The sequence below is a fragment of the Mobula hypostoma genome, chromosome 3 (genome assembly GCF_963921235.1).
Source record: "Mobula hypostoma chromosome 3, sMobHyp1.1, whole genome shotgun sequence".
NCBI lineage: Eukaryota > Metazoa > Chordata > Chondrichthyes > Myliobatiformes > Myliobatidae > Mobula > Mobula hypostoma.
This window is the reverse complement of record NC_086099.1, coordinates 143745504-143771786: the sequence shown is the minus strand read 5'-3', so window position 1 is coordinate 143771786 and position 26283 is coordinate 143745504. Positions and strand designations below refer to the sequence as shown.

Here is a 26283-nt window from a genome sequence, read left to right as displayed (position 1 = left end):
TTTTGGGTCGCAAACTGGACTGTTTTAAGACTAGTACAGACACGATTGTGAAAATTGTTGATAGAGCTTATGGAGACCCATTTTATTTCTGAATGAAGTAAGATTTTTCTTTGCAAAAAAGCAATGCTTCTGGTAGTGATGTTTTTTCTTTAGGAAGTGGTAGTATACTGGCTTACCAGAGTGATCTTCCCCTTCAATTACATCTTCAACTTTTCTTTCTTCGACACTTTAGTCAGGAAATATTGATATAATCGTGACTGATGATTCAATATGATCAATACTGATCGTTGCAGGTCCCAACTGCTGTGCTAATTTCCCCTTGTCCATTACAATCTGTTAACAGTGGTGACTGGAGACTGTGATAAAAATCATTTTGGGGCTCCAGCAAACTACATTCAGTGGCCAGCTAATCCTAACCACACTTGAAGTACATGGTGTTGGGAAGCTGTACAGTTGTTACATAGCTGCTGAACCATATTGCAGTGCATAGCTACAATATCAGGACCATCGTATACAAGCACGACACGTACACCAGGGTGGGTGACACAAATATTGCCACTGTTCTGTAAGCTGGATGAAACTGGTTCATCGCCTGTAAATTTGACTTTGTAACAGTCAACAAAGAAGTAATAATGAAAAACAAATGGAACTACTTTCAGTCCGTGATGAATTTCTGACAATTACGGAATTCATTTATCACCTTTATAAATGGAAAATGATTTGCGGTGCTCTTACCAAGTATATACAAAAAGGAAAGTAACTCTGGTGATTAAAAGCTTGATCTCAATCTTAACAAGCCTGATAGAAGGTGGAGTGTTTTGTTACCCAAAAATGTATCACTGTTATCCATGTTGTACAACCATTTATCCTCCACTTTGCACCAACTCTTCTGTACCACAGCCTGTGGGCGTACAATTCACAATGGAATTGTTTTCTATGTTGCCTCCATTTAGATGACCAAGTGGGAACCATTTGTAATTATACCTTTATCTAATTAGCCATAACGTCATGAGATGGTGTCTGATGGTCCAGTTGTTTCTGAAATTCACAATTTCTTCCCTCAAATACCTTTCAATATTCTTCAATAAAAATTGTAACAATTGTATACAAAAAACAGCCTGTAGATCATTTCAGGAGTTCCCCTTGTAGCGCGATTTAATTTTCACCATCAACCTTTTCCATTAAATTCTAATTAAATATCTATTGTCAGTTCAGTTTAAAAGGGATGAGGGTAGGATTTGTCAGTGTTTCAGGTCAAGATCCTGCACAGGACTGTTCAGGGTAAGTTTCAAAAGATGTTCAACATATTAATACAAGGCATGTTTAGTTTAATATAGCTTTAGATGTGACCAGTACAGATATTGTTTGCATAAACATTATCCCTGGTATAAATATAAGGCCACAGTGAGGTTCATGATTTGTATGTTAACAGTTTTAATTGCCCTAATCCTTTTTGATGTTGCATATTAATTCTTATTATAAAGACATGGGTACTGAAGTGGTCTTCAGATTCTCAAGCATTTTCAGTTACATCATGACATGCCCCACTTCTATCCCTTCACAGTCAAGTACGAGATGTGTTTTGGGCAGTTTTATCACTTGACACCAAACACCAGGTGACAGGAGAATTTTGCAAGGCTTGCTATTGTCAAATGCTTGCTAGATCTGAGCACACTGATTTTTGCCAGTTCCTATGAGTATTGTTTTCTCTCTGGTACCTTGACCTAGCTTGGCAAATAGTTAGCTGGCTACTTAATTATAGAGGTGAGTTTTGTGGGCAAGCCCAACCCCGCACTCTGCACTCCCTATATTAATGCATATGCTCGTTGCAGGCCAAAACTGTGATTTCCCATCGTGCTCATCTGTTCTTGCATTGGTGAACATAATAGCCAGAGGGAGTTTAAACTAATTATCTGCTTTCACTCACACCAAGAATGGTGGCCAGCTTACTCTGTGTAGAGTGCCTTCTAGTGAAACGGAAGGAGACTCAGAGTTAAGAGCATGATAAATTAATTGACAATTGGAATTTGTTTTTTGGTGTTAAGTGATAAAATTGCCCAAAACACATCTCGTACTGGACTGTGAAGGGATACAAATGGGGCATGTCATGATGTAACTGAAAATGCTTGAGGATCTGAAAGGCCACTTCAAAGGAAGATGGTGCACAGTCCAAAGTCTACAACAGTACAGTAACAATAAATGTTAGGATGGTGGATTTGTTGAGGGAAGGGGAGTGGTGTTTCTCCGATGGTTGCAGAGATCTGTGACAGAGAATATGTGTATTGAGTGGAGTAGTTTGATGGACCATTGAGAGCTGGTCCATACTCTGAAAGCCTGGCAATCATGCTGAAGCATCCTGTATCAAGCAACCTGAGACTGCAATGCAAATTCAATCCCAAACTACCCAAAATCGAACCAGTGTAAAGCTGTGGGATTTGCCTTGGAATCTGGTCCTTCATTGGGAGATAGTTAAAAACACAGGCCTCCTTTAGAGATATACCACCATGGCCCTACTCCCAGAATTTCTGATGGGAAATGGTGTTTTACAAGTCTATTAGAACACTGAGAAACTGTCAGCAGGTGTGGATTGAAGAGAACCAGTTGAAGTAATTGTATTTTTCAAATAGTAAGAGCTTATGGTATTGGAGATCATGCTGTTGGCTTGTGAAGAGATTTGACCAACTGACAGAAAGTAGAGGTAGGGGTAAGGGAGGAATTTTCAGGTTGGTGGCTTGAGGCTGTGATCTCTGGTCCTAGACATCGCTACTAATAAGACCATAAGGCATCGGAGCAGAATTAGGCTAATCAGTCCATTGAGTCTGCTCTGTCATTCCATGATGGCTGATTTATTATCCCTCTCAACCCCATTCTCCTGCTTTCTCCCCATAACCTTTGACACCCTTACTAACCAAGAACTATCAACTTACGTTTTAAATATACCCAGTGATCTATAACTAGTGTATTGCTAGGGGGATCAGTACTAGGATTGCAGCGGTTTAAAATATATATTAGAGAAATTAAACAAATGTACTGTAGGCAGATTTGTATACGATACAAAATGAGGCAAAAGGGAAGCTGGGATGAGATTATAAATGTTTTACAAAAATATTGATAAGTAAGTGGGCAAAAAAATGACATTTGGAATACAATGATGGGAAAATGTGAAGTTGTTCACCTTGGAAGGAAAATCATAAAGCCGATTATTATTTAAATAGAAAAAATCTATATAGCCAAGATATTTGGGAGCTCTTGTAAATGACATTCAGAAAACTGAAATCCAGATGCAGTAGACCAATCAAATGCTGACGTTTAGTTAAAGGGTAGTTGGAGAATAAAATAAAGAAATCTTGCTAATACTGTACAAGGCACAAGTGAGACCATATCTAGATTACTGATCATATTGAATGGCAGACCATGCTGAATAGCTTACTGCCATTTCTCATAATCTTGCATCACAGAAATCTTTCACACTGTAATAAAAATTCTAACTCACAGCCTTTGAAAGATTAACCTGTATTGCCACAGCTATTTGTGAAGAAAAAATCTGCTTTGCTGAGTTCATTGAAAGATGGCACAGCTTGAATTTGAAGATAATGTCCTCATTCAGGATTTTAGAAACAATATCAGGGCCTCTGAAATAGGGTGTGAGGATTAAGGGACTAGTTAAATAGAGAGATTTGTTTTCCTTGGAGAAGATTGAAGAGGAAATTCAATCAGAGGTTTAAAATCATGAATAGTCTTGATAAGGAGAAATTTATGATGGAAGTTTGCAGAGGAAGGGGTGGTAACTGGAGGGCACGGATGTATGATGATTGGCAAAAGAACCAGAGGTGATATGCATGAACAATTTTTGTGATCAGATTTGGACTGGTTAGAGATGTAATAAATACAGACTTGTAATTTTCAAAAAGTAATCACATAAATATTGTAAAAGAGGAAGTGCACAAAGCTTTGGGAAAATGTAAGGAAAAGACTTAGGCAGCATCACTATGTAGATATATTGAGCTGAATGGGCTACTTCTCATCCCTGTTCTATTTAATTGTGTAGTTTGGGTTTTGGGAATAATTTCCCCTTGCCTAAACCTTCGCTGAATATTTGACTTACTTAGTACATTTTATCAGCCTGCTTCTTCATCAATTAATAACAGCAGAAACACTTGTACTGAGAAGTGGCTGCAAGAGGATCAGCAAAGGCCTTTCAGAGATAGAAGCTAAATGGAAATTCATTAATAACTGATTCTTACTCTGTGATGTACTGTAATCCCTTTTTATCATTGGAGTTTTAAAGTAATGTATCTTTGCATTTCATTTTCCAGCCGGTTTGGTGGGCTTCTCTGAGAAGACAAAGTGGTGAAACACTATTTACTTAACAAAGGGAATTTAGCACAAATGTGTTACTGTCAAAGAAATGCATGCTCCACACAATGAGCACATGCATAATGCCAGAGCGAATATTTCTTTTTTTAAAAATAATTTAATTAGATAAATGGTTATACTTTTCTCATTTTGCACAGTGATTTATTCCACATAATGTGTTTGGTAGATGCAATGGAAGTTGTAGATAAGTTCTTATTAATGGGAAATGGGAAGCAATTAGAAAGGCCAATGCATAGACCTCAACATCAATTCAATTCCACCAATGTGGAGATCTGTGACCTTCTCCCATGGTAGCTTCTTGTACATCTGATTTTTGTGGCTTCACTACAATTTATAGCTGCCATGCCATAAACTCTTAATATCCCCTCTTCACTCTGCTGCCTCTCTCCTCCTCCAAGCCACTTATTAAAGTCTACTTGATTGAGCATTGTTCACAGTCCTAATATTTCTCTATAACACACAATGCTAGAGGAACTCAGCATCTATGGAAAAGAGTAAACAGTCAATATTTTGGGTTTAAACTCAAATGGTATTTGTTAATCACTTTTGACATTTAAAATGCCTCAATCTGGTGTGACCCACTGTGCACCTCCAAAGCATTTTCCAGGTGAGTGAGGTAGCTACAGACTGAACTTATTGGTAGGGCTTCTATGCATGTGATATATTAGTACCTGTGGATCACTGGGCATGCACAGATGCCAACTGATGTACAGTGTGTATTTGACAACAGATTTAAAAGAAAATCTACTGTTTGTATAATGTCTGCAAATAGCTTGGATTTCAACACTTGAGGTGAAGGATAGAAACTTCCTTTGGTGTTACCCTGCTGGGCCATTGCCAGTCTCAAGTATCCACCTTCCAACAAGAAATACACTCTCTTGAATTTTCTGCTTTGGATATTGCTTCTTACTGTACTGATTTCCTCACAGTCCTCGACCTCAACACCAGCAATAATCTCACCAACCCTGCCCAAGTCATCTGCTTGATGGTCTATTCAATTTGAGATTCTTTGTCATGTGTCCACTCCTATCTTGTTCCTGTTTCCACCTCCATCAAACCGCTCCTTAACAGCTCCTCCTTACTCTCTGTTATGACTCTTGGTGATTGATGCTGTGGACTGAGGCTGGGAGTTCTATGGAGAATGAAGCAGAAGGATGCAGCTGGGTATGGATTGGTGTTCCTACACTATCTAAATGAAAATGTTGGCTGAAGTTGGAGGAAAGTTGCTAGGCTGCCTGAGATTACAAAATTAGTTAAAAGACTTCTAGATTTTATAGAGAAAATATCCTGAGCACAATCTCAATGTAATGTTATTCAGCTATTAGGTAATATGATTGTGTGTCACAATGGGACAGTAACACAGTGTTAAATATTTAGCTTTGAAAATATTACCCAAACATGATCGAGAGAAGTAACAGTTTCAGCACACACTCTTAATAAGTCCTAATTAGGTATGTAGAGCTAACGATTTAATTTTGAACATCATAGTCAAGATTGTGCCTGTGTACAATGCTCCTTCCGTCAACATCTTCTGGATAGATTATGAAACCATATATTTCACTTCTTTTACATCTGTTACGTTTGTTTTTTGTTTTAAATCTGATTCTGGAACTGTTGGAGCCTGTGATTTCCAGTTTGGAGATGGCTTGGGTGTTTCAGCGCTCTGCGGTCTCCAAGGCGATTCCGGGAGGCAGGGTCAGCATGCAGGAACATTGTGGCGAGGTGGCTGCGAACGGATGCTTGACTCCATTTCGCTAATTAAAGCTTCCATTCATCTTTTTTATTGCTGCTGAGATCACTCTGCCATGTAGAGGGGAGACTGCCTTTTTATCACTGGTAAAATCGCTCTTCTACGAAGAGGGAGACTACCTTTTTATCACTGGTAAAATTTCTCATCTACGAAGAGGGGAGACTGCCTTTCTATCGCTGGTAGCATTGCTCTGCTACAGAGAGAATGTTGCCCAGGTTTTCTGCATTTTGGATGTAAATGTAGACTTGGACTGTATTTCAGTCTTATGGTTCTTTTTGTATTCTGCGCTTTTTGCCAGCTTTTTCTCATTTTTTTGTGTGCAGGGGAGGGGGAATTGAAGTTCGATGTGCCTGTTCCATTTTTGTTTGTTGTTTTTTTTGTGGAGGGAAGAGGGACTTGGGGGTTGATGATTGCGCTGCCATTCTTTTCTTCCTTGGTTTCATGGCTATCTGGAGAAGAATAACTTCAAAGTTGTATGCTTTGATAATAAATGAACCTTTGAATTTTGAATATACTGTAATAACCAGGAATAGGATGGTATGCCTGTTTTCCAACTGTATTTTTTTTCTCTGAAAGTTTTGTGGCAAACATCTTCAGTTTAGTGGACCCATCCAAATCCGAGTTTTGACACCAACACCTTAGGAGAATTAGGCTTCTCATGCTGCAGTATCCTACAGTTTGTGATTCTCTTAAGTTGTGAGAAAATAATTTTTCCTTACAGACTCTTCATTTGCGGTGCATACAAGAAATCTTTCACATGGAACAAAACTTCTATTTCATCAGATTGAAAAGCCTTTAGATGTGAAATAAAGTACTCACTGGAAATGAGATTGACACTCTGATAGACTCCATAGAGCAAACTAATTAGATAGTCTGTAGAAGCTATTCCTTCAGTGACTTGTTTTAATAGTCTTGGAAAGTATAGGACCGGAACAATAACTCAAACAGTGTTTATATTTACTGTTATATTCAGACAAATACTTTGCTGGAACAGAATTTGCATGTTTTAAATTCCTCAGGCAAATTGTGCACTTCTGGTTTTAAAATTAGAGGAAAAAAATACACGTTAGTTTTGTAAGGATTTGTTTGAATTCCCAATAGAGTTTAAAATAATGAAATTGATTACCTTTTAAGTTCGACTACTCACAAATAACAAAAAGCTACTATTTAATCTTTGTAACTCAGCACACTGCTTCTCAGTTTTAGTAGGTAATCTCATTAGCGCTGATAGTAAAAGATTAATGTTTATTATTTGATACTCAAACATTGAACTACTTGGCATGTTTGTTGGAGATCTGTGAATTATTCCAGGTATAGCAAATATTAGATAAATAAGAGTGTGGTAAATGTGACATATTTATCTTTTCTTTAACATTAACAGAAGTTGCGTTCTAATGGGTTAGTGATATTTTCTGGTGAATATTGTAAAACATCAGTTGCAGCTATGGAATAAAGAGGGTCTCAAGAATAAATTCTTGACCTTCTGGCTAATCATTTCTGTATTACTCTTGGAAAATGTAGTTATTAAATGTAAAGCTGGAAAAATATGTGAGCCTCTAAATCTCTAAACTATCTCATTCCTCTCAGTTACATTGCATGCATTTTGCTGATTAGGCCTAAACAGTTGTACTTGAATTGACCCTAAGTGCTGTCTCTGTATTAAGTACTGTCATAAATGGGCATGTATTCTCATTAAGTATATTCAGTATACTGCTAGTCTTCAACAGAGAATGGTATTAAATGAATTGGGTTTGATTTCTCAAAATAATTGGGTTTTGTTTTTTGTTTTTTATAATGTGTTTTTTGGTCTTTTAGTCACTTCGAATTGCAGTTCACCACAATTTGGGAACATTTGCCCAAGTCTTCATTGGCAATAGACATTCCCTTCATAAAGACGGTGTCCAGTTCTTGCGTATCTCCAGTTTTCAGTGTCTTGAAGTCATGCACAATCTTCTTACAATGCACATCAACTTCAGCAGAAAAGCTTTACCAAAATTATTTTTGGAGTTTAAGTCTATATGAGCTGGTTTGCTAAGATGTAATAATTATTGAAAAGTTTATTTAAGAGTACTTCAGTGTGATGAATTGACCCTGCTATACAAACCCACAATCATTTGCTCATGATGTTCATGGAAGTACAATAATACTACTTTTAGCTTGTCCTGGTCCAAACAGGTTGATGTCACAGTAAAGAAAGCTCACCTCTACTTCCTTGGGAGGCCAAAGAAATTTGGCATGGGTCTTTTGACCTTCAGTAAATTTTATAGATGCACCATAGAAAGCATCCTTTCCAGGTGCATCATGGCTTGGTATGGCAACTCCTCTTCATGTGACAGCAAGAAATTCAGAGAACTATGAGCAAAGAAACCAGCCCCTCTCCATGCACTTATTGCTGCCTCAGTCCAGCATAATCAAATACCCCGCCAACCCCAGGCATTCTCTCCTCCTCTCTCAACTTCCATCGTGCATAAGCTACAAAAGCCTGAAAGCATATACCACCAGGCTCAAGGACAGCTTCTATCCCGCTGTTGTAAGTATTGAATGGTTCCCTAGTAGGATAAGATGGACTCTTGATCTCACAACCTACCTAGTTATGATCTTGCACTTTGTCTACCTTTACTGCACTTTCTCTGTAAACATTTTATCTGCATTCTAATATTGTTGTACCTTATATTACCTGAGAGCACTGTTGTAAGGAATTGATTTGTATGAACATATGCAAGACAAGTTTTCCACTGTCGTTTGGCATATGTGACAATAATAATCCAGTTTACCAATTTTATAACAGCGGTTTTACCCATCATATACATATCAGTCAAAAAGGTACATTATTCCACTGCCTAGCACTTGATCCATAGCCCATCAGCTCACTGCTCTTTAAGTATGCATCTTTTTATAACTGGGAGGGTTTCTGCCCCTACCACCCTTTCAGTCAGTGAATATCTTCAGTAGTGCCATCTTTCAAATATCTGGGGAGCATTCTCTCTGAGGATAGCAGCATTGACAACAACATCCAGAGCCACATTAAACAGGCATCAGCTGCCTTTGGGAGACTTCGGTATAGAGTCTTTCAGAACAGGAGCCTTCGTCCCTCCACAAAGGTCGCCGTATACCAGGCAGTCTGTGTCACCACTCTCCCTTATAGCTGTGAAGCTTGGTTAACCTACAGCCATCACATCAAGTCCTTGGAGCGCTTCCACATAAGCTGCCTCCAGCGCATCCTGGGAATTACCTGGCGTGAGCGGGTGCCTCACACTGAAATACTTGTAAAGACCAACTGCAGAAGTATTGAGGCCATGATCACCCAGCGTCAGCTGCAGTGGCTGGGGCACGTGATAAGGATGCCCCCATGTCGGCTACCCCACCGAGTATTATACGGCCAGCTACATCATGGTCGACGCTCAGCTGGAAGGCCGAAGAAGCGCTGTAAGGATCAGGTGAAAAATGCTTTAAGGAAGTGCAAGATTAGACCAGAGGACCTGGAGGATGTTGCTGCTGACCGTACCACTTGGTGACAGCTATGTAGGGATGGGGTTCGTATTCTGGAGATGGAAAGAACAACCAGGAGACAGCAGAAGAGAGCCAGGAGAAATGCAGCCATGGTTGCCACCACTACCACATATACATGTCCCACCTGCAATAGAGCTTGTGGGTCCAGGATAGGACTGTATAGTCATCAAAGATCTCACCGTTAAAGGACTGGACGTCGTCATCAGATTTCGATGGACAACCAAAGAAGAAGATCTTCTGAATGATCTTCTTTTCGTCATATCCCTACTTAGCAGTATTATCTTTGTCTATTACTTTATATCTCTGATCCCTGCATTTTGAACCTCTGAGAAGGAAAATAAATCCTTTCTATTCATTTTATCCACGCTGCTCATAATTTTATACGCCTCAGTTGAGTTCCCTGAGCCTCATTTGGTCCAAAGAAATGACAATAGCTCTTTGCAGTCAGATTTTCCAGTCCTAGAAACATCCCTGTTAATTTCCTCTGCACTCTCTCCAGTGAAAAATTGCTTCTTTGTTGTCAGGCTGTGACCAGAACTAAAGCTGTACCCTAACAGGTGTTTCATACAACTGTAGCATAACCATCCTGCCTTAGCTAAGCTTGCAGGCTTTTTTTTTAGCCATCTTTACCTGCCTCTCCTAATACCTTCTAAATTAATGACTGTGGTTGATCTTGTGCATGATATTGTGAAAGAATGATTTATCTCTAACATCTGTGTATTAGTTCAACATTGCGCTAGTTTTGTAGAATGCATTTCTTGCTTATTTTAAGGCTGACGAAGAGAAGTTTGACCATTCTCATTTTGAGGATTTGGCAGGAGAGATCCATGAGTTGAAGTGATCACCATGAATTTGAGCAAAGCTTTGGACAGATCACATGAAGATGACAAGACAGGAAGATTGCCTTGGCAGTATATAAAATGGTAGTGGATTGGGAGGCATTATTATGATGACTGTTAAAAATGAAGGGGAAACATGCCTTTAAAGTAATCAGTAGAAACATTAAAAGGATGCTAAGGAAAAATACTTTCTACTCTGAGGATGTTGGGGATCTGGAACTCAAGGTTTAAAAGAATACCAAAGGTATTCTTTGCATTTATAATCCTTGATCCTACAAACTGTGAACAATTTTCAAAAGTGAAATTAACTAGATTGTTGTTTCTTGGCCAACATAGTCATGTACTGAGTAATTTTTCCCAGTGTCATAAAATTCTGTGCTACTTGCTACTTTCCAAACCAAACTTGCATGTCCATATTTTTAAGCACAAGTACATGAACGACTTTATTATTTGAGGAATTATGAAAGTGTGAACACTGCATTCTTCAATGACCAGCCTTTCTCTGACCATATGATGAGAGAAGATCATGGATGCTGTGGCTGAAGAATATTTGATCTGGACTTTTATCTGATTAAATCCTGCAGTGCTATCCTGACGCTGAAATTATTTTCATTCAATGGTCTTGATCACTTTTCTTAGTATTGGGTATGATGGTAGTCACTCAAATTTTCTTGATCCCCATTTACTTAAGTATTGGTAAGGCTTGTGAAGCCATATTCAAATGCAGCGTTTAACATCAGGGCACTTCGCGTTCACTTTTGCCATTCAGCTTGTGCATTCATGTTTGGATCAAGATGGATGAGGCGTGAATCCATTTCACCTTAATAGAACCCAAACTGACTGTTACATCTGTTAACTCTTACCATTATTTTGTTAGTTTGGTGCTATCTGTTAGGATAGTAATTAATCAGTACAATGTTTTGTGCTTTTTGTGTTGGATATGTTTAAGCAACTTTCAATACTGACATGTAGTTTCCAGCACTATGCCTAGTTAGATGCACAGTTTGTCTGGAGCACAGATATTCAAAGGTTTAGCCTTTGCTGTGCTTTGGAGTGAATTAAATCGGCAAAAGATTGTTTTAAGTGGTGAGGATCTCAGGCAGGGCTGGATTTAGTGGGGCCAGGGCCCCTGGGCTGGAGGCCCTGATGGGCCCCTGCCGACAACGTAAAGTGCTGCTGTACCAAGCAAAAAAAAAAGGCAAGAACAAGAGCAAAGGTCGTACTGGTCTAAATATCAAAGCTGTGGACCAAGACATTGGTTTAGTACAATACGTAGGCTATAAACTTACAGGCCTTACATTTGACACTGTTGATTCCAACGAGATTCAGTGTGTCTGCTGCACATGGAACCCACTCAGCAAGCGGACTGATTTCCTTGATCCGGGATTGTAAGCCTTTGTATGCACCGGACATATTTGCAGCATTGTCATAGCACTGCCCCTGCAGTTGCTTATGTCAATATTCATCTCTCCTAAAACTTTGAGCACAGATTTGCATAAAGCCTCCCGTGTGGCTCTCAATTACTCCTGAATGTTTTGCATCAGTTGACACATAACGTAAAATGAATGTGAGCTGATCTACGTGTGCAACATCTGTGCTTGAATCTATGCTAATAGAAAAGTATTCGGCCATTTTGACTTCACTAACGATCTCTGACAGAACTCGATCGCTCATGAGCGCAATAAACTCCTCACATTTTAGGTGAAAGATATGAAGGGGTGCCTGATCCTGCATTTCCAAATTTCTGTATGTGCACCTTCAAAAACGGGTCAAATTCACTTATTACCTCTAGAATGCCCATGTAGTTGCCGTTATCAGGCCTGCCAAATATGTCACTGGAGCCTCGGATAGCCAGTCCCCTCTCAACCAAAAACTTCACAACCACCGCCACTCTTCTCAATACGTCGGTCCAGTAGACACACTCTGACTTGAACTGTTTTTGCAGTTCTGTATCTATTCTTCCACTGTCAGACGCTAGTGTAATATAACTCAGTATCGTTTTCCTGCGGTGTTCGCTATTTTCATGCTCTCCTATGCACTCAGTGGCATGTTTCCAGTTGCTAAAGCCAGTTTCGAAGATGGACTGACAGTTACCATCACTGAAGATGCGGTATACAAAACAAAACACACAGCTGGTGGAAGGGGAATATAAGAGTCATTGCCTTGATATGTACTCACCATTTACGAGCTTGCGTTTGAAGTGAAATTTGGAGAAAAAACGTCTGCTGGTTGTATACTCATTCTGAAGCTTTGATATCCACATCTTTATTCTGGCAGGACTCCGGCCCTTTCCTAGCCCAGTACGCTCGGACTGAATCATCTAACGCTTCCTTTCCCCAGCAAGCAGGATCAGTGTTGTAAGGATCCTCAGTAGCAGTAACGTTAATATTAATGGCAGTCCGACTTGGTTGTTCGGAGGCCTCTGTGGTCGGGAATCCCAAAGCCATGCTCTCTGCCTCTTCAGCGTTAGCTGCTGACTGTGGCAAGGATGGTGGTCCTGTGCTAACGCTGGCTCTAGAGCTAGCTGTTGAACAAGTCTCCATTTGTCCACCGGTCTCGGACTGTGACAAGAGCAATAGAACTGCTGCATCATCGACAACAGGTTTAAAAAATTCTGTCAATTCCAATGTCTTTTTTAATGCTTCTTTCTTGCGGTCCTCTTTTTCTTGTTTCTTTTTTCTTTTCTGTGCTCCACTCTCAATTTTTTTTTGTCCGCCATGATGATAGCTACCTATTTTGGGCCCCTCTGCTGCTCTGGCCCCTGGGCTGCAGCCCAGCCTAGCCCTGCCTAAAGTCCGGCCCTGATCTCAGGGGTAAGACAAGGAAGATTATGCAGAGAGTAGTTCTTGCAGAGAGCATTTTTAATTGAAGTTTACAGATTCTGATGTGACCTGTTTAAATGTTTTGCTTGTCTCTGACAGCCTAAGGAAAAATAAACTAGGAAAATATAATTGATCATCTTCACCATACAGCTTTCACCTTTTGTACTTGCTTCCATGCCCACTTAATCCAGCCTTACCATTTCATGACCTCTATGTGGCCCATTAAGTGGTTTGTCAGCTGAAGGTGGCAGATTTGAATCTTGCAAATTGTGATGACTAGGTTTGATGCAAAGTTCTCTATAACCCAAAATCTGTGCTAAGTTAACCTAGCAGCAATTTGTCTTCCTACACCTTGTTGTAAAGGAAAGCATATTTGACTGAGAACTTAAGTAATTTGGAATGTTTATATATCAGTCTGAACTCAAGACCATAAGACACAGGTGCTTAATTACGCTATTCAGTCCATTGAGTCTGCTTTGCTTTTTGTTCATGGCTGACGTATTTGCTCAACCCCATTCTCCTGCCTTACCCCCCTCCCCCCGTAATATATGAAAAAGAATTTCACAAGAGTGGCTTATTTAATATAAACTGTATTGGGCAGCCCAAAAACACTGCTCGCAGAGCTTCACAGTGCTAGAAACACAAGTGTCTAGGTGGAGTTTGCACCATCTCCTTGTGATTGTATTTCCTCCTACGTCACAAATGTGTATGGATTGGTAGGTTAGTAAATCACTGTAAAAAAAAAAGGGATATCTGGGAACCCCATCAGGTGGCTTTATTAAAATGAGCCCTAAAATACCATACCTCCTTGCACTTTTTGACAAAATATTTAACAAAATGGGTCAGATTTCATTAAATTACCCGGCTTAGACTTGTTTCTTATCACTAGAGTTGTTGAGATTTTCAGTCAATTTATATCTGGACTGGAATGTTAAAATTAAATATCAACAGGATATATTTTGAATGCTCTTTTTAGGCTAATGCATACTTAAAATTCTTTAGAATACCTGCTGTTATTTTCAACAATTATATGGAGAACTAATCCAACAGGGAGAATGGCTTTAAAAATTGTTAAATTTCAGCAAATATTTTCATTGGTGATACAAAAGATTTAAACACAGCAGCAAATTAGTAGTTAGCATGATGTCCTAGAGATGTTATTAGACCAGAACACTTGGATGATTCTGAGAGGAAAATATTAAAATTTAAGATCTCACAAACAAGGTAAAATAACAATTTAGTGATTTGGGCAAAGAAAACCAAATTTTGGTTCAGAGGGAACTGAGTTTAACATTGAGATATGTCTAATTGCAATAAGATTTTATTACTCCTATCCTCAAATCCTTCTAAATAAAGTGCAACTTGCCTACTTAATCTCTTGCCACAGCTGCGTGTTGACCTTTAGTGAGTTACGTACAAATATATGTTACATTGAACACCATCACTGTCCAGCATCTCTCCTCATTTAACAAGTACTCAGCTTTTCTGTTCTTGGTAACAAGGTTAATGACTTCACATTTTCCACATTATATTCCATCTGCTATGTTCTCACCCAGCCACTTAGCACGTGCGTAGCCACAGAGATAGTACCGAAGGGGAGGATCAAGTTCAGCTCACTGGAGCCCAGTGGCAGCAGTATTGCTCGCTGTGCCACTTTGCCACATCCTGAAAGAAGTTCAGGAAACTGGTCAAATATGGTTTTACTTTCATAAATCCACATTAGCCTTGCTCAATCCTATTCTTTTCAAGGTGTTATTATATCCTCCAGTATAGATTTATCAGACATAAATAATTGGCAGACAGATAACATTAGTGTGTATAGTTTATGGGTCTCCCAACACTTCTCACTTTACTGGATGGAATAAATCGAGAAATAGCAGGACCTTGTAATAAGAATAATGCAATAATCAGGGGACTTCGGATCTTCACACACACTGGACAAATCAAGTCGTCAAATCTTGTATGGAAGATGATTTCATAGAATGTATTTGACGATTTACTGGGAAATAAGCTGGGGGCCAACTAGAATATTTTAAATTTTACCCAATTTAAGTGAACAAAACTTCATGGAGGGAAAAGTGATCCTAATATCTAAGGAATTCACTGACTCTGTTAGCACTAAACTTGAATGTTAAACAAATACAGTTGTATAGGTACTTAAGGGTAAACTAGCTTAGGGAATCGAGAAATTAGATTAAATATCATCTGCAGATGAACATTGGTACATCTTCTACCCTCACTTAGGAGTCTTCACTGCTTTCTTCAGCTGGACAGATAGATAATTCCAGTCCCTGCGTTGCTGTAGCTGAAGGTGATTTTATTATTCACCACCATATTACAGTACGCAAGGAGCTGGTTTGATGACATCCTTTGTATGGACCAAGACAGATTCACCCATGCTTGCTGTGTTGCTTTTCAAGGCAGGAGATCATGAGACTGGGGCACTGTTTTCTGCAATGCTAGTCCTGAAGATGTTCACAGATGAGGGTTTGTGTGCACTCCCTAGGCAGGCGTCTCCTGCGATGACCTATCTCAGTGCTGACCTCTGTGTAAAGGGAGCATTTGGGGGCCCATAATGTTGCCGAGTACCTTGTGTACGTGTATGATGTCCCTTCCTAGCAGGAGCAGAATGTCAGCTCTTGGGTTGAGTACTAGAATGTTGCTGGCTAGGAACTTGAGGTGAGGGTGGTGAGTCACAGTTTCTGGAGTGGGAATTTCCTTCCTGTTGTCCAGAGCTCATCACATTCACTGAATGTGAGGAGAGCTAAGCAACGCGCACACAAAACACTGGAGGAACTCCGCAGGCCAGGCAGCATCTATGGAATAGTGTAAACAGTCGCAGTTTCAGGCCCAGTTCCTTCAACAGGACTGGAGAAAAAAGATGAGAAGTCAGAGTAAGAAGGTGGGGGAGAGGGAAGGAAGAAATACAAAGGAGTAAGTGATAGGTGAAATCCCGAGGGGAGAAGGGTGAAATAAAGAGCTGGGAAGTCAATTGGCACCACCTGTCGTAGATGCTGCCTGTCCTGTTGATCTCTTTCAGCATTTTGCGTGTGTTGCTAGGGTTTGCAGCATTTGCAGATTTTCTCTTGTTATGTGGGGAGAGCTAAACGGCTCCTTCCGTCAACAGATTCAACAATAAAGCCTCTTGCTCTTCGCAGAACTGTCTGTGAAACACCTGCAGGGGCCCTAAGTGTCTAAGGTGAAGCACCATCAGTTGATTTGAAGATGTTGAAAAAAGATGATTTAGCTAGGGACATTGCTCTGTTCGTCCAAGACAACATAACTCCTCATCCTCTTCTCTCAGTGGCGTTCTGGGTAAACATTGACGAGGTAAATCCATGAACATGACTTGCCAGTGTTTTCCCTCACAGACCTCAGTACCAGAAGATGTGGCAGCTAGAGAGGAAGAGGATTCAGCTTCCTCTCAGCCATGCTGTGATGAGGTGGTTGTGTTATTCTTCACAGACCAAGGAGGTAGGCCAACATGAAGAGCTGCAATGTGTTTGTCACTGTCACATTCAGAGCACTGGGTGACAGCATTGCAGTCCCTTGCCCAGTGGCTGGTTGAAGAACAGCAATGGAAACATATGAAGTGCTCTTTGAGGAAGGCCCTTCACTCCTTGAGAGATTTCTCCCTGAAACCTCTACACTTCTAGACAGGCTGTGGTTTCTGATGTAGTGGGCACTGTTTGTTAGGATCTTCTGATGTGTTAGAATCATCCTTTTGGATAGTGTTGTCCACCTCAGTTTTGTGCGCCAGGACAAGGCCTCTAACAGGTTTCTCTGATTTAAGTGGTGCTAAGCTAGAGGTGGTCACAATATTATATCCAATATTGCTTCCATTTAATATCATTCATAAAAAAAGTCCAAAAAGCAATTTTTGTACAAAAGCAATTTGTTGGAATTGACGGTGTTTCAATCAATATTTGAATCTGCCTTTTGTTAGAATATCGAGAAGTACTCTCTTTTTACTATTGTCCAGCTTAAGAAAGGGGGAAAACTCTTGAGTGAAGGCAGAATAGTACACCTTTAAAGATGAGAAATAAAAGTTCTATGAGGAAAAAATATATCACATATGGCTGACTGTTAATGATAGTAATTGATTAAAAAGAGATACGGACAATCTAGTGAATTTAGATAAATTCATGGATCACCAAAAAGAAATTGATTTAAAAAAAACTGAATCTCACAGCAAACAGAATGGAAATAAAAGAATAAATTGTTGGACAATTGTTTAAAGGAAGAGTGTATAAAAATAAACATGGCTCCTTTAGAGGCTGTGAAAGGAAAAATAGTAATGTGGAATAAAGACCATAAGATATAGGAGCAGGATTGTGCCATTTGACCCATTGAGTCTGCTCTGCCATGTCATCATGGCTGATCCATTTTCCTTTCAGCACCAATCTCCTGCCATCTCCCCATATTCCTTCATGCCCTGACCAATCAAGAATCTATCAACCTCTGCCTTAAATATATATTAAAAACTAGGCCTCCATAGCTCATTGTGGCAAAGGATTCCACAGATTCACAACCCTTGGAGATGAAGAAATTCCTCCTCATCTCCATTCTAAGAGGACACCCTCCCATTCTGAGGCTGTGTCCTCTGGTCTTAGACTCTCCCACCACAGGAAACATCCTCTCCACATCCACTCTATCAAGGCCTTTCATCACTTGCTAGGTTTCAGTGAGGTCACCCCTATTCTTCTGAATTCTGGTGAGTATAGGCCCAGAATGATCAAACACTCTTTATATGATAAGACATTCAATCCTGGAATAGTTTTTGTGAACCTCCTTTGAACCCTCTCCAGTTTCAGCACATCTTTTCTAAGATAAAGGGCCCAAATCTGCTCACAGTACTCCAAGTAAGGACTCACCACTGCTTTAAAAAGTTTCAACATTATATCCTTGCTTTTATATTTTAGTCATCTTGAAATGAATTGCATTTGCCTTCCTCACCACTGATTCAATCTGCAAATTAACCTTTAGGGAATCGTGCACAAGGACTCCCAAGTCCATTTGCATGTCAGTTTTTTGAAATTTCTCTTCATTTAGAAAAGTCAACCCTTTCATTTCTTCTACCTAAGTGCATAACCATACACTTCCTGACACTGTATTCTGTCTGCCATTTCTTTGCCCACTCTCCCAATCTGTCTAAGTCCTTCTGTAGCCTCTCTATTCCCTAAAAACTAGCCGCCTCTCCACCTGTCTTCATATCATTTGCAAACTTTGCAACCAAGTCATCAATTCCATTATCCAAATCATTGATATACAACGTAAAAAGAATTGGTCGCAATACAGATCCCTGTGGAACACCACTTGTCACCGGCAACCACACAGAAAAGGCTCCCTTTATTCCCACTCTTTGCCTCCTGCCAATCAGCCCCTGCTTTTCCCATGCTAGAATCCTTCCTGTAATACCATGGGCTCATAGCTTATTCAGCAGCCTCATCCGTGGCACCTTGTCAAAGGCCTTCTGAAAATCCAAGTACACATCACCAACCAATTCTCCTTTGTCTATCCTGCTTGTCACTTCAAAGAATTCCAACAGATTTATCGGGCAAGGTTTTCCCTTGAGGAAACCATGCTGACTACAGCCTATTTTATCATGTGCCTCTAAATACCCTGAGACCTCATCGTTAATAATTGACTCCAACATCTTCCCAACCACTAAGGTCAGACTAACTGACCTATAGTTTCCCTTCTTCTACCTCCCTCCCTTCTTGAAGAGTGAGTGACATTGCAATTTTCCAATCTTCTGGAACCATTTCAGAATCTAGTGATTCTTGAAGATTGATCTCATCAGCCATCTCTTTCAGAACTCTGGGGTATACACCAACTGGTCCAGGAGTCTTGTCTGTCTTCAGACCTCTCAGTTTCCAAAGAACTTTCTCTCTAGTTATGGTAACATGACACACCTCACGCCGCCGACATCTGAAACTTCCACCATACTGTTAATGTCTTCTATAGTGAAGACTGATGCAAAATACACTTTCAGTTTGTCCACTATTTCGCTGTCCCCCAGTACTACCTCTCCAGCATTGTTTTCCAGTGGTCCAATATCCACTCTCACCTCTCTTTTACACTTCATGTATCTGAAGAAACTTTTGGTATCCTCTTTGATATTATCGGCCAGCTTACTTTCGTATTCCACTCTTTACCTTAATGACCTTTTTTAGTTGCCTTCTGTTGGATTTTGAAAGCATCCCAATCCCTTTACTTCCTACCATTCTATGCTCTATTATATGCTCTCTCTTCAGCCTTTATGTTGGCTTTGACTTCTCTTGTTAGCCATGCTTGTCACCTTTCCTTTAGAATACTCCTTCCTTTTTGGGATGTAGATATCTTGTATATATGTATATATCTTGTCCCTTTTGAATTGCTTCAAAAAATTCTAGCCATTGCTGCTCTGCTGTCACCCCTGCCCGTGTTCTTTTCCAATCAATTCCGGCCAACTCTTCTCTCATGCATCTATGTTTGTAATTCCCTTTATTCCACTCTGATACTGATGCATCTGACTTTGGCTTCTCTTTCTCAAATTTCAGGGTGAGTTCAATCATATTATGATCACTTTCCCCCAAGAGTTCTTTTACCTTAAGCTGTCTATCAGCTGATCCTCTACGGGCTCAATCACGAGCTACCCTAAAAAGCCATCTCATAAGCACTCTAGAAATTCTCCCTCCTGTAATCCAGCACCAACCTGATTTTCCCAGTCTACCATAAAGATGAAAGCTGGCAGGTTAAATAAGTATATTCTATCTGTTTTCATAATTCAAGATGCTAAAAAGCATTCTAGATATAATAAAGAAACAAATGGCTAATAAGTGAGGAATTTTAATTTGTGTAAGTAAAATAGAAACTCAAGCTGATGGCAAGCTGGAATAATTCAAATGTAGGAAAAACAAAAATAGGAATAACAGACCATTTCTCCCAATACCATTTGTTTGGAATATGTTGAAAACCATTTAGGAAAAACATCACAATTATAAAAATGCAATATTGTCTTATGAGAGGAAAACTATGCTGGACAAATTTTTCAGCTGATTGTCAACAGTCAGTGGAGGTGAACATGGCATGTTTTAATTTTAGAAAATGACATAGAAAAGGTAAAGGCTTTTGTTAGTGAGATCAATGTGGACAGAGGACTAATAACAGACTGAAAGCTATCAATGAACAGAGCGTTTTCATGCCTGTTGCCTAGGTCTTGGCTATGCATAGTCAACATTACTGATAGGATGAAGGGACTAAATTCACCTGCAGTCAAATCCCCCAGCTCCAGCAGTGGATTGTAATTACGTAAGAAAATGTTTTTCCCTAATGTTATTTAGGTTCTCTAGCCAAACAGAAGCCCTCAGTTTCTTGACCCCTTTGCCAATGAGAATAGTTTCTCACTTTTAACTTTGTGTATAGTCTGTTTAATGTTTAAGTATCTCACTGAGATCCCCAGTGCAGTCTCTCTGTTGCAGGGAGAACCCCAGCTTTGTCATTCTATCCATAAAACTAAAATTATTTATTCCTGGAATCATTCTAGTAAACCTCTTCTACACATTTTCTAAGGCTGTTATGTCTTTCCCAAACTATGGCAACATACTCCATCTGTAGCCATGCCAGGAAAGGTTCTTTATAACTTTGTTAGCCTTGTACTCTGTTCCTCTTTTTATAAAGCCCAGGTTCCTGAATCACTTTTTAATCCATTGTGCACAATATACACAGATCTCTCCATTTTTCTTTTATAATTGTATCCTTCAGTTTATATTGTTTCTCTTTGTTTTTCTCTTATGAAACGTAACATCTCACATTTTGCAGCATTAATGGTGATAAGCTACACGTCTCTCCATTCTACAACCTGCTTATATTTTCTGGAAACCTGTTACGTTGGTTTAGAACTGAGAACAGCAGAAATGTATTCATTTGAGGAATTGAGTGTCTGTGGAAATTGTCTGATTTGGAATTAAGGGATTTGGAGATCAAGCAGAAAAATTGAATTAAAAGATCATTCACAATGCTGCTGAGAATACAACACTCTTGAAGGCTTTGTGGTCTACTTCCACTCTTTATTTTTCCTTGGCAAAAATGGTTTTCTTGAAGATACTTCTGCACTCCGCTTAATATACAGCAATATTACCATTGCCAAATATGCACACCAATAACAACCTGTTATTTTTATTGGACTGAAGGCATTGGATCTGTGGCTGCAAGAGTAGATCAGGGTGGTGGTGCTCTGTGGTAAATGACTCTTTCCCAGCTGTCCAAAGAATCTACAAGACACTTGTCCCCAGTGTGATAGAATACTTTCCACTTGTTTGCATTTACAATACTCAAGAAGCTCCACAACATCAGGACAAAGAAGTCTGCTTGTCATCTTATTCCAATGCCTTAACATTCACCCTCCCCCCAATATTTATCCATTATCATTTTAAATTCCATGGTTAAATTCATCCCCACTAAATCTACCACCACCCAATTTCCCCAATCCCAGCAGTGTATTGTAGATTCTGTGTAAGGAAAATATTTTTCTTATGCCATGGATGCTGCTGCATTGCCCCTAAGAGACAATGTCACTCCCAAATGATTTGGAAATGTATTGCTGTTTCTTCTGTGTCATTTAATTAAAAAATGCTGAAACTCCCTTTGTATTAGCACTTTGGGAATATCTTCACACTAAAATTAGGGTATCAAGGAAGCTCATCTCCACCTTATTAGTGTGGTGCAATAAATCCCCGCTTTAACCAGGTTTTTTAATTCAGCAAAAAAATTATAGGCTTTGAGAATCCCAGATAGAAAGATATCAATCAATAATATGATCCCCCTATTGTGCTTAGTTTTTAACTGAAACATTTTCATGCTGTATTCTTTCAGAAAACTACTAGATTTTTAAAAAATATTCTCTTATGATTCTAAAAATAGTAGCCCTGAATGCAAAATTGTAAGGAATTTTGACATTCTTTAGTTTTGATTTTCCCCCCCCCTAATTTGTAGAAGTTACTGTTTATGTAACTGATACACTGTCAGAAAATACAAGGGTACATTTTGAGTTTGTTTTCTAGCCATAAAATCTTATTCAGCAGCAGTTCAGCTGGACTGACTTGAAGTCCCCTCAAATTCCTATTTGTTAAAATTATTGTTTAGGACAGTGAAGATTGAAATTTGAGCTCTTTATACTTTACTGTATTCTCCTGCAATCTACCTTTCAAGTAACTGTACCACTCTGAAAGATATCTTGCCTTGTAAAATTTTAACTGCAATAATGTAATTAGTTATAAAATTGATCACTCAACTTGTGGGTAAATGTTGACAACATCCTTAGAATTGTCAAATTTTGTATAATAATTTTGGGTGCAAACAATGAGCATCATATGTAATTTTTTTTTTTACTTTGCATAGGGTCAAACAGCAAATTTATATCCAGTATATACAGATGAAACATCAACTGCTGACCAGATGAACCAAACAGTCAAGGGTTTTCATCTAAATGTGGATCTCCTCAGTGATGTGCCTTTTACTCTCGCCCCTCATATTCTAGCAGTTCATGGGAGTTTTCAAGACCTTCCAACCAACTTACTGAAGAACATGAATGAAAACTTGGCAAGATTTGGATATGATTTTACTCTTGAAAATTCTGTACTTAGTAATTCCTAAAAGATGAATGTTGCTATGTTGACTGAAGTATGTGCCATCCTAAATATTGAAGTAAAACATCATTGTTGATGTGTTTTTTTAAATTTGCTATATTAATTATGTCTTGTGATTCATCTGGAACACTGCAAATGCTTGCATGAAAATCTTAAAACTTTCTGACTTAATTTCCTTGGGAAATAACCTCGCTGATCACAAGTACAAGACAGTTATCCTGCACACTTTCCTTAAGATTGGAAGCATAGTCTCTGGGGAGGGGCAAGTACAAGTATTGGGGAAGGGGAAATGCAAATGGCCCTGCTGAAAATGCTGTCAGGATGATACCTTTTTGTGCTAACGTTGATTTTGTAAACCAGGCCATTGTACTGGAAATTCCCATCTCTACCAGTAGGGTGCCTCAGAGACTTGAATCTTGCCCCTTACACAGGAGTCTATCTAAATATTTTTTACAAATAAAGATGATGGTCTTTGGAAGATAGCTTCACTGAGATAGATTTCCACCTCTTATGTGTTTTGACATGTAGAAAAAATAGTGAATTGTGAGATGACAAAGGAAATCAAATTATTAACTATTAGTCATTGTCATGTACTAAATTATATTATACACATTTGTAAGAAAGTGCGTATTTTTCGGCAACTTTTCACTTGTCCTTTTATTGGTTTGTCAATTTATGTGGTTGTCTAATAGTCCAGAATAATTAATCCAATTAACTAGAAAAAAAATAGATCCTCCATTTTGTCGCCATCTAAACACAAATTTGCAACAGTGGTGGTGGATGTTAATTTTAAATTTAAAAGGAATACACATGCTTTTGCAGCAGTTGAATGTACATTGTAACCATATTACACAGAATCTAAATGTAGTTTCACATGAAATTTTGGTGTCCTAATAAAATGTCTCTTTATTAAAATGGAATGTTTTTACCTTTTCACATGGTCTTTATAATGGGAGAATCAACAACTTGACCTTGGAAAGTCTGTTTTGTAGATATTTGTACTAAATTTTTAGAACAATAATTACTTCCTAGTTTCTGCATTAACCTCATTTAATAAGGACAGAGTGATAAAATCTCATTTGTGGTGTACCCTGATGTTATTGACTAGCACTCTTGTTTAGTAGCAGCGGTCTACATCTTACTCAGTAATGTGGACACCAATCTCTGATGCCTGGGCATGCACTAAACATGTAAACTGGTAAACTCTTAGAGAGTGCATTTAAACATATGACAGGGCGACATACTTCGGTACTTACCATTAAACAGTCACTAAACCAGTTTGCGATTTGTCTATTCAAGTGTCAGTCAATTACTAACAAGTTTAATCAATGCTAACCAATCCCTTTCGTACTGAAAATTAACTTTAACAACTGTGGAGTCACATTACTTTTAAAGAGCCACGGTTCATCAATTAACAAAACTTAGCCAATACACACTGGTTTTGTATTGCTCATTTTAATTCATACAAATTGGCCAAATTCAGTATAGTCTCATTTTAGCTTGTCAAATCTGTTGGAATTCTCTGAGGAAGTAACAAGCAGACAAAAGAAAGTGAATGGATGGTGTTCACTTGGAATTCCAGAAGGCCTTTAACAAGGTGCTGCACACGAGGCTGCTAAACAAGATCGGAGCCCACAGTATTACAGCAAAGGTCCTAGCATGGACAGAAGATTGACTGACTTCCAGGAGGCAAAGAGTGAAAATAAAGGAGGCCTTTACTGGTTGGCTGCTGGTGACTAGTGCTGTTTCACAGAGGTAGGTGTTGGGTGAACTAATTTTCATGTTACTTGTTAATAACTGAGATGATGGAATTGATGGCTTTGTGGCCAAGATTATAGATGAAACAAAGGCAGGTAGTGATGCACATTGGTAGAAGGAATAAGGGCGTAGGCTATTTTCTAAATGGGGAGAGAATTCAGAAATGGGAGGAGTAAAGGGACTTGGGAGTCCTAGTGCAGTATTCCCTAAAGATTAACTTGCAGTTTAATTTGGTACTAAGCAAAGTAAATGCAATGTTAGTATTCATTTCAAGAAGACTAGAATATAAGAGCAAGGATGTAATAATGTTGAGCCTTTATAAGGTGATGATCAGACCACATTTGGAGCATTGCACACAAAATGCTGGAGGAACTCAGCAGGCCAGGCAGCATCTCTGGGAAAAAAAGTACAGTTTGACGTTTCAGGACGGGACCCTTCAGCAGGACTGGAGCATTGAGTAGTTTTCAGCTCCATATCCAAGGAAGGATGTGATGACATTGAAGAGGGCCCACAGGAGGTTTATGAAAATTATCCTGGGGTTGGAACAATTAGCATATGAGGAGTATTTGAAGTAGTTTAGAAAGACGACAATCTCACTGAAATCTACGGAATATTGAAAGGTCTGGATGCAGTGGACGTGGAGAGGATATTTCCAATAGTGGAAGAGTGTAGGACCAGAAGGCACAGCCTCAGTAAAAAGTGTTGCTTTAGGACAGAGATGGGGAGGGATTTCTTTAGTCAGAGAATGGTGAAGCTGTGAAATTCATTGCCACAGACAGCTGTGGAAGTCTGCTCATTGGGTATATTTAAAGTAGAGATTGTTAGTTTTGTGATTAATAAGGGTGTTAAAGGCTACATGAAGAAACCAGAAGCCAGAATGGGGTTGAGAAGTAAAAATAAATCAGCCATGATTGAATGGCAGAGCAGATGTAACAAACGAATGAGGAGAAAGAGAACGACGTTGGAACCTGCAAGCCTGCTCATAAGATTGTATTCTAATTGCCACCTCTCTTGGGGAACCTTTCACTTCTTTGCCATCAAGCATCTTTGGCTTGTGCTTTAAAAACTCAATGATTCTGCTTCCACTAGGAATTCCAAAGACATAATCCATTGAGAAATTAAAAACTATCTTTTGTCTTAAATGGGCAATACCATAAAGCAGTGATCCCTGGTTCCTACATCCTCTCCTAAAAGGTCAGTGCTGCTCAGTTTCTTATGTACGTCAGCCAAACCTCCTCTCATCTCAAATGGAGCCTACTGGTGGCTTCAATGATATCTGGCATAGTTTGGAGATAGATAATAAAGTTTGATTATTGTCTGACTTAGCACAGAGCTGGATTATCACCTAAAACTCAAACATTATCACCTCATCATGAGAGCATACTAGCACCATCTTTCACACGAGAAACCCAAGTACAAAAACTTACACCAACATTCCAATGTTCTTTTGAGGAAGTGCAGCATTGAAGGCGTTGCTTTAAAGCATTGTTAAACCAAGGCCCTGTCTCCCTAGTGTTGGGTAAATATTTACTCCACAGTGAGCATAGCTATAACAAATTATCTTCTCATTATCATATTACTTTTTATTGTTCCTTGTT

The 26283-nt window shown here is 39.1% G+C and overlaps 1 protein-coding gene across 1 annotated transcript in view; it reads left to right on the top strand.

The window, feature by feature from the left end:
• umad1 (UBAP1-MVB12-associated (UMA) domain containing 1) overlaps positions 1-23880 on the top strand; it is an 87099-nt gene extending 63219 nt beyond the window's left edge. Inside the window, exon 4 of the mRNA XM_063043805.1 lies at positions 22680-23880. Coding sequence (XP_062899875.1) covers positions 22680-22934 — 255 coding nt within the window. The 3' untranslated portion in view covers positions 22935-23880. The remainder of the gene's footprint in view (positions 1-22679) is intronic.
• Positions 23881-26283: the final 2403 nt, after the last annotated feature.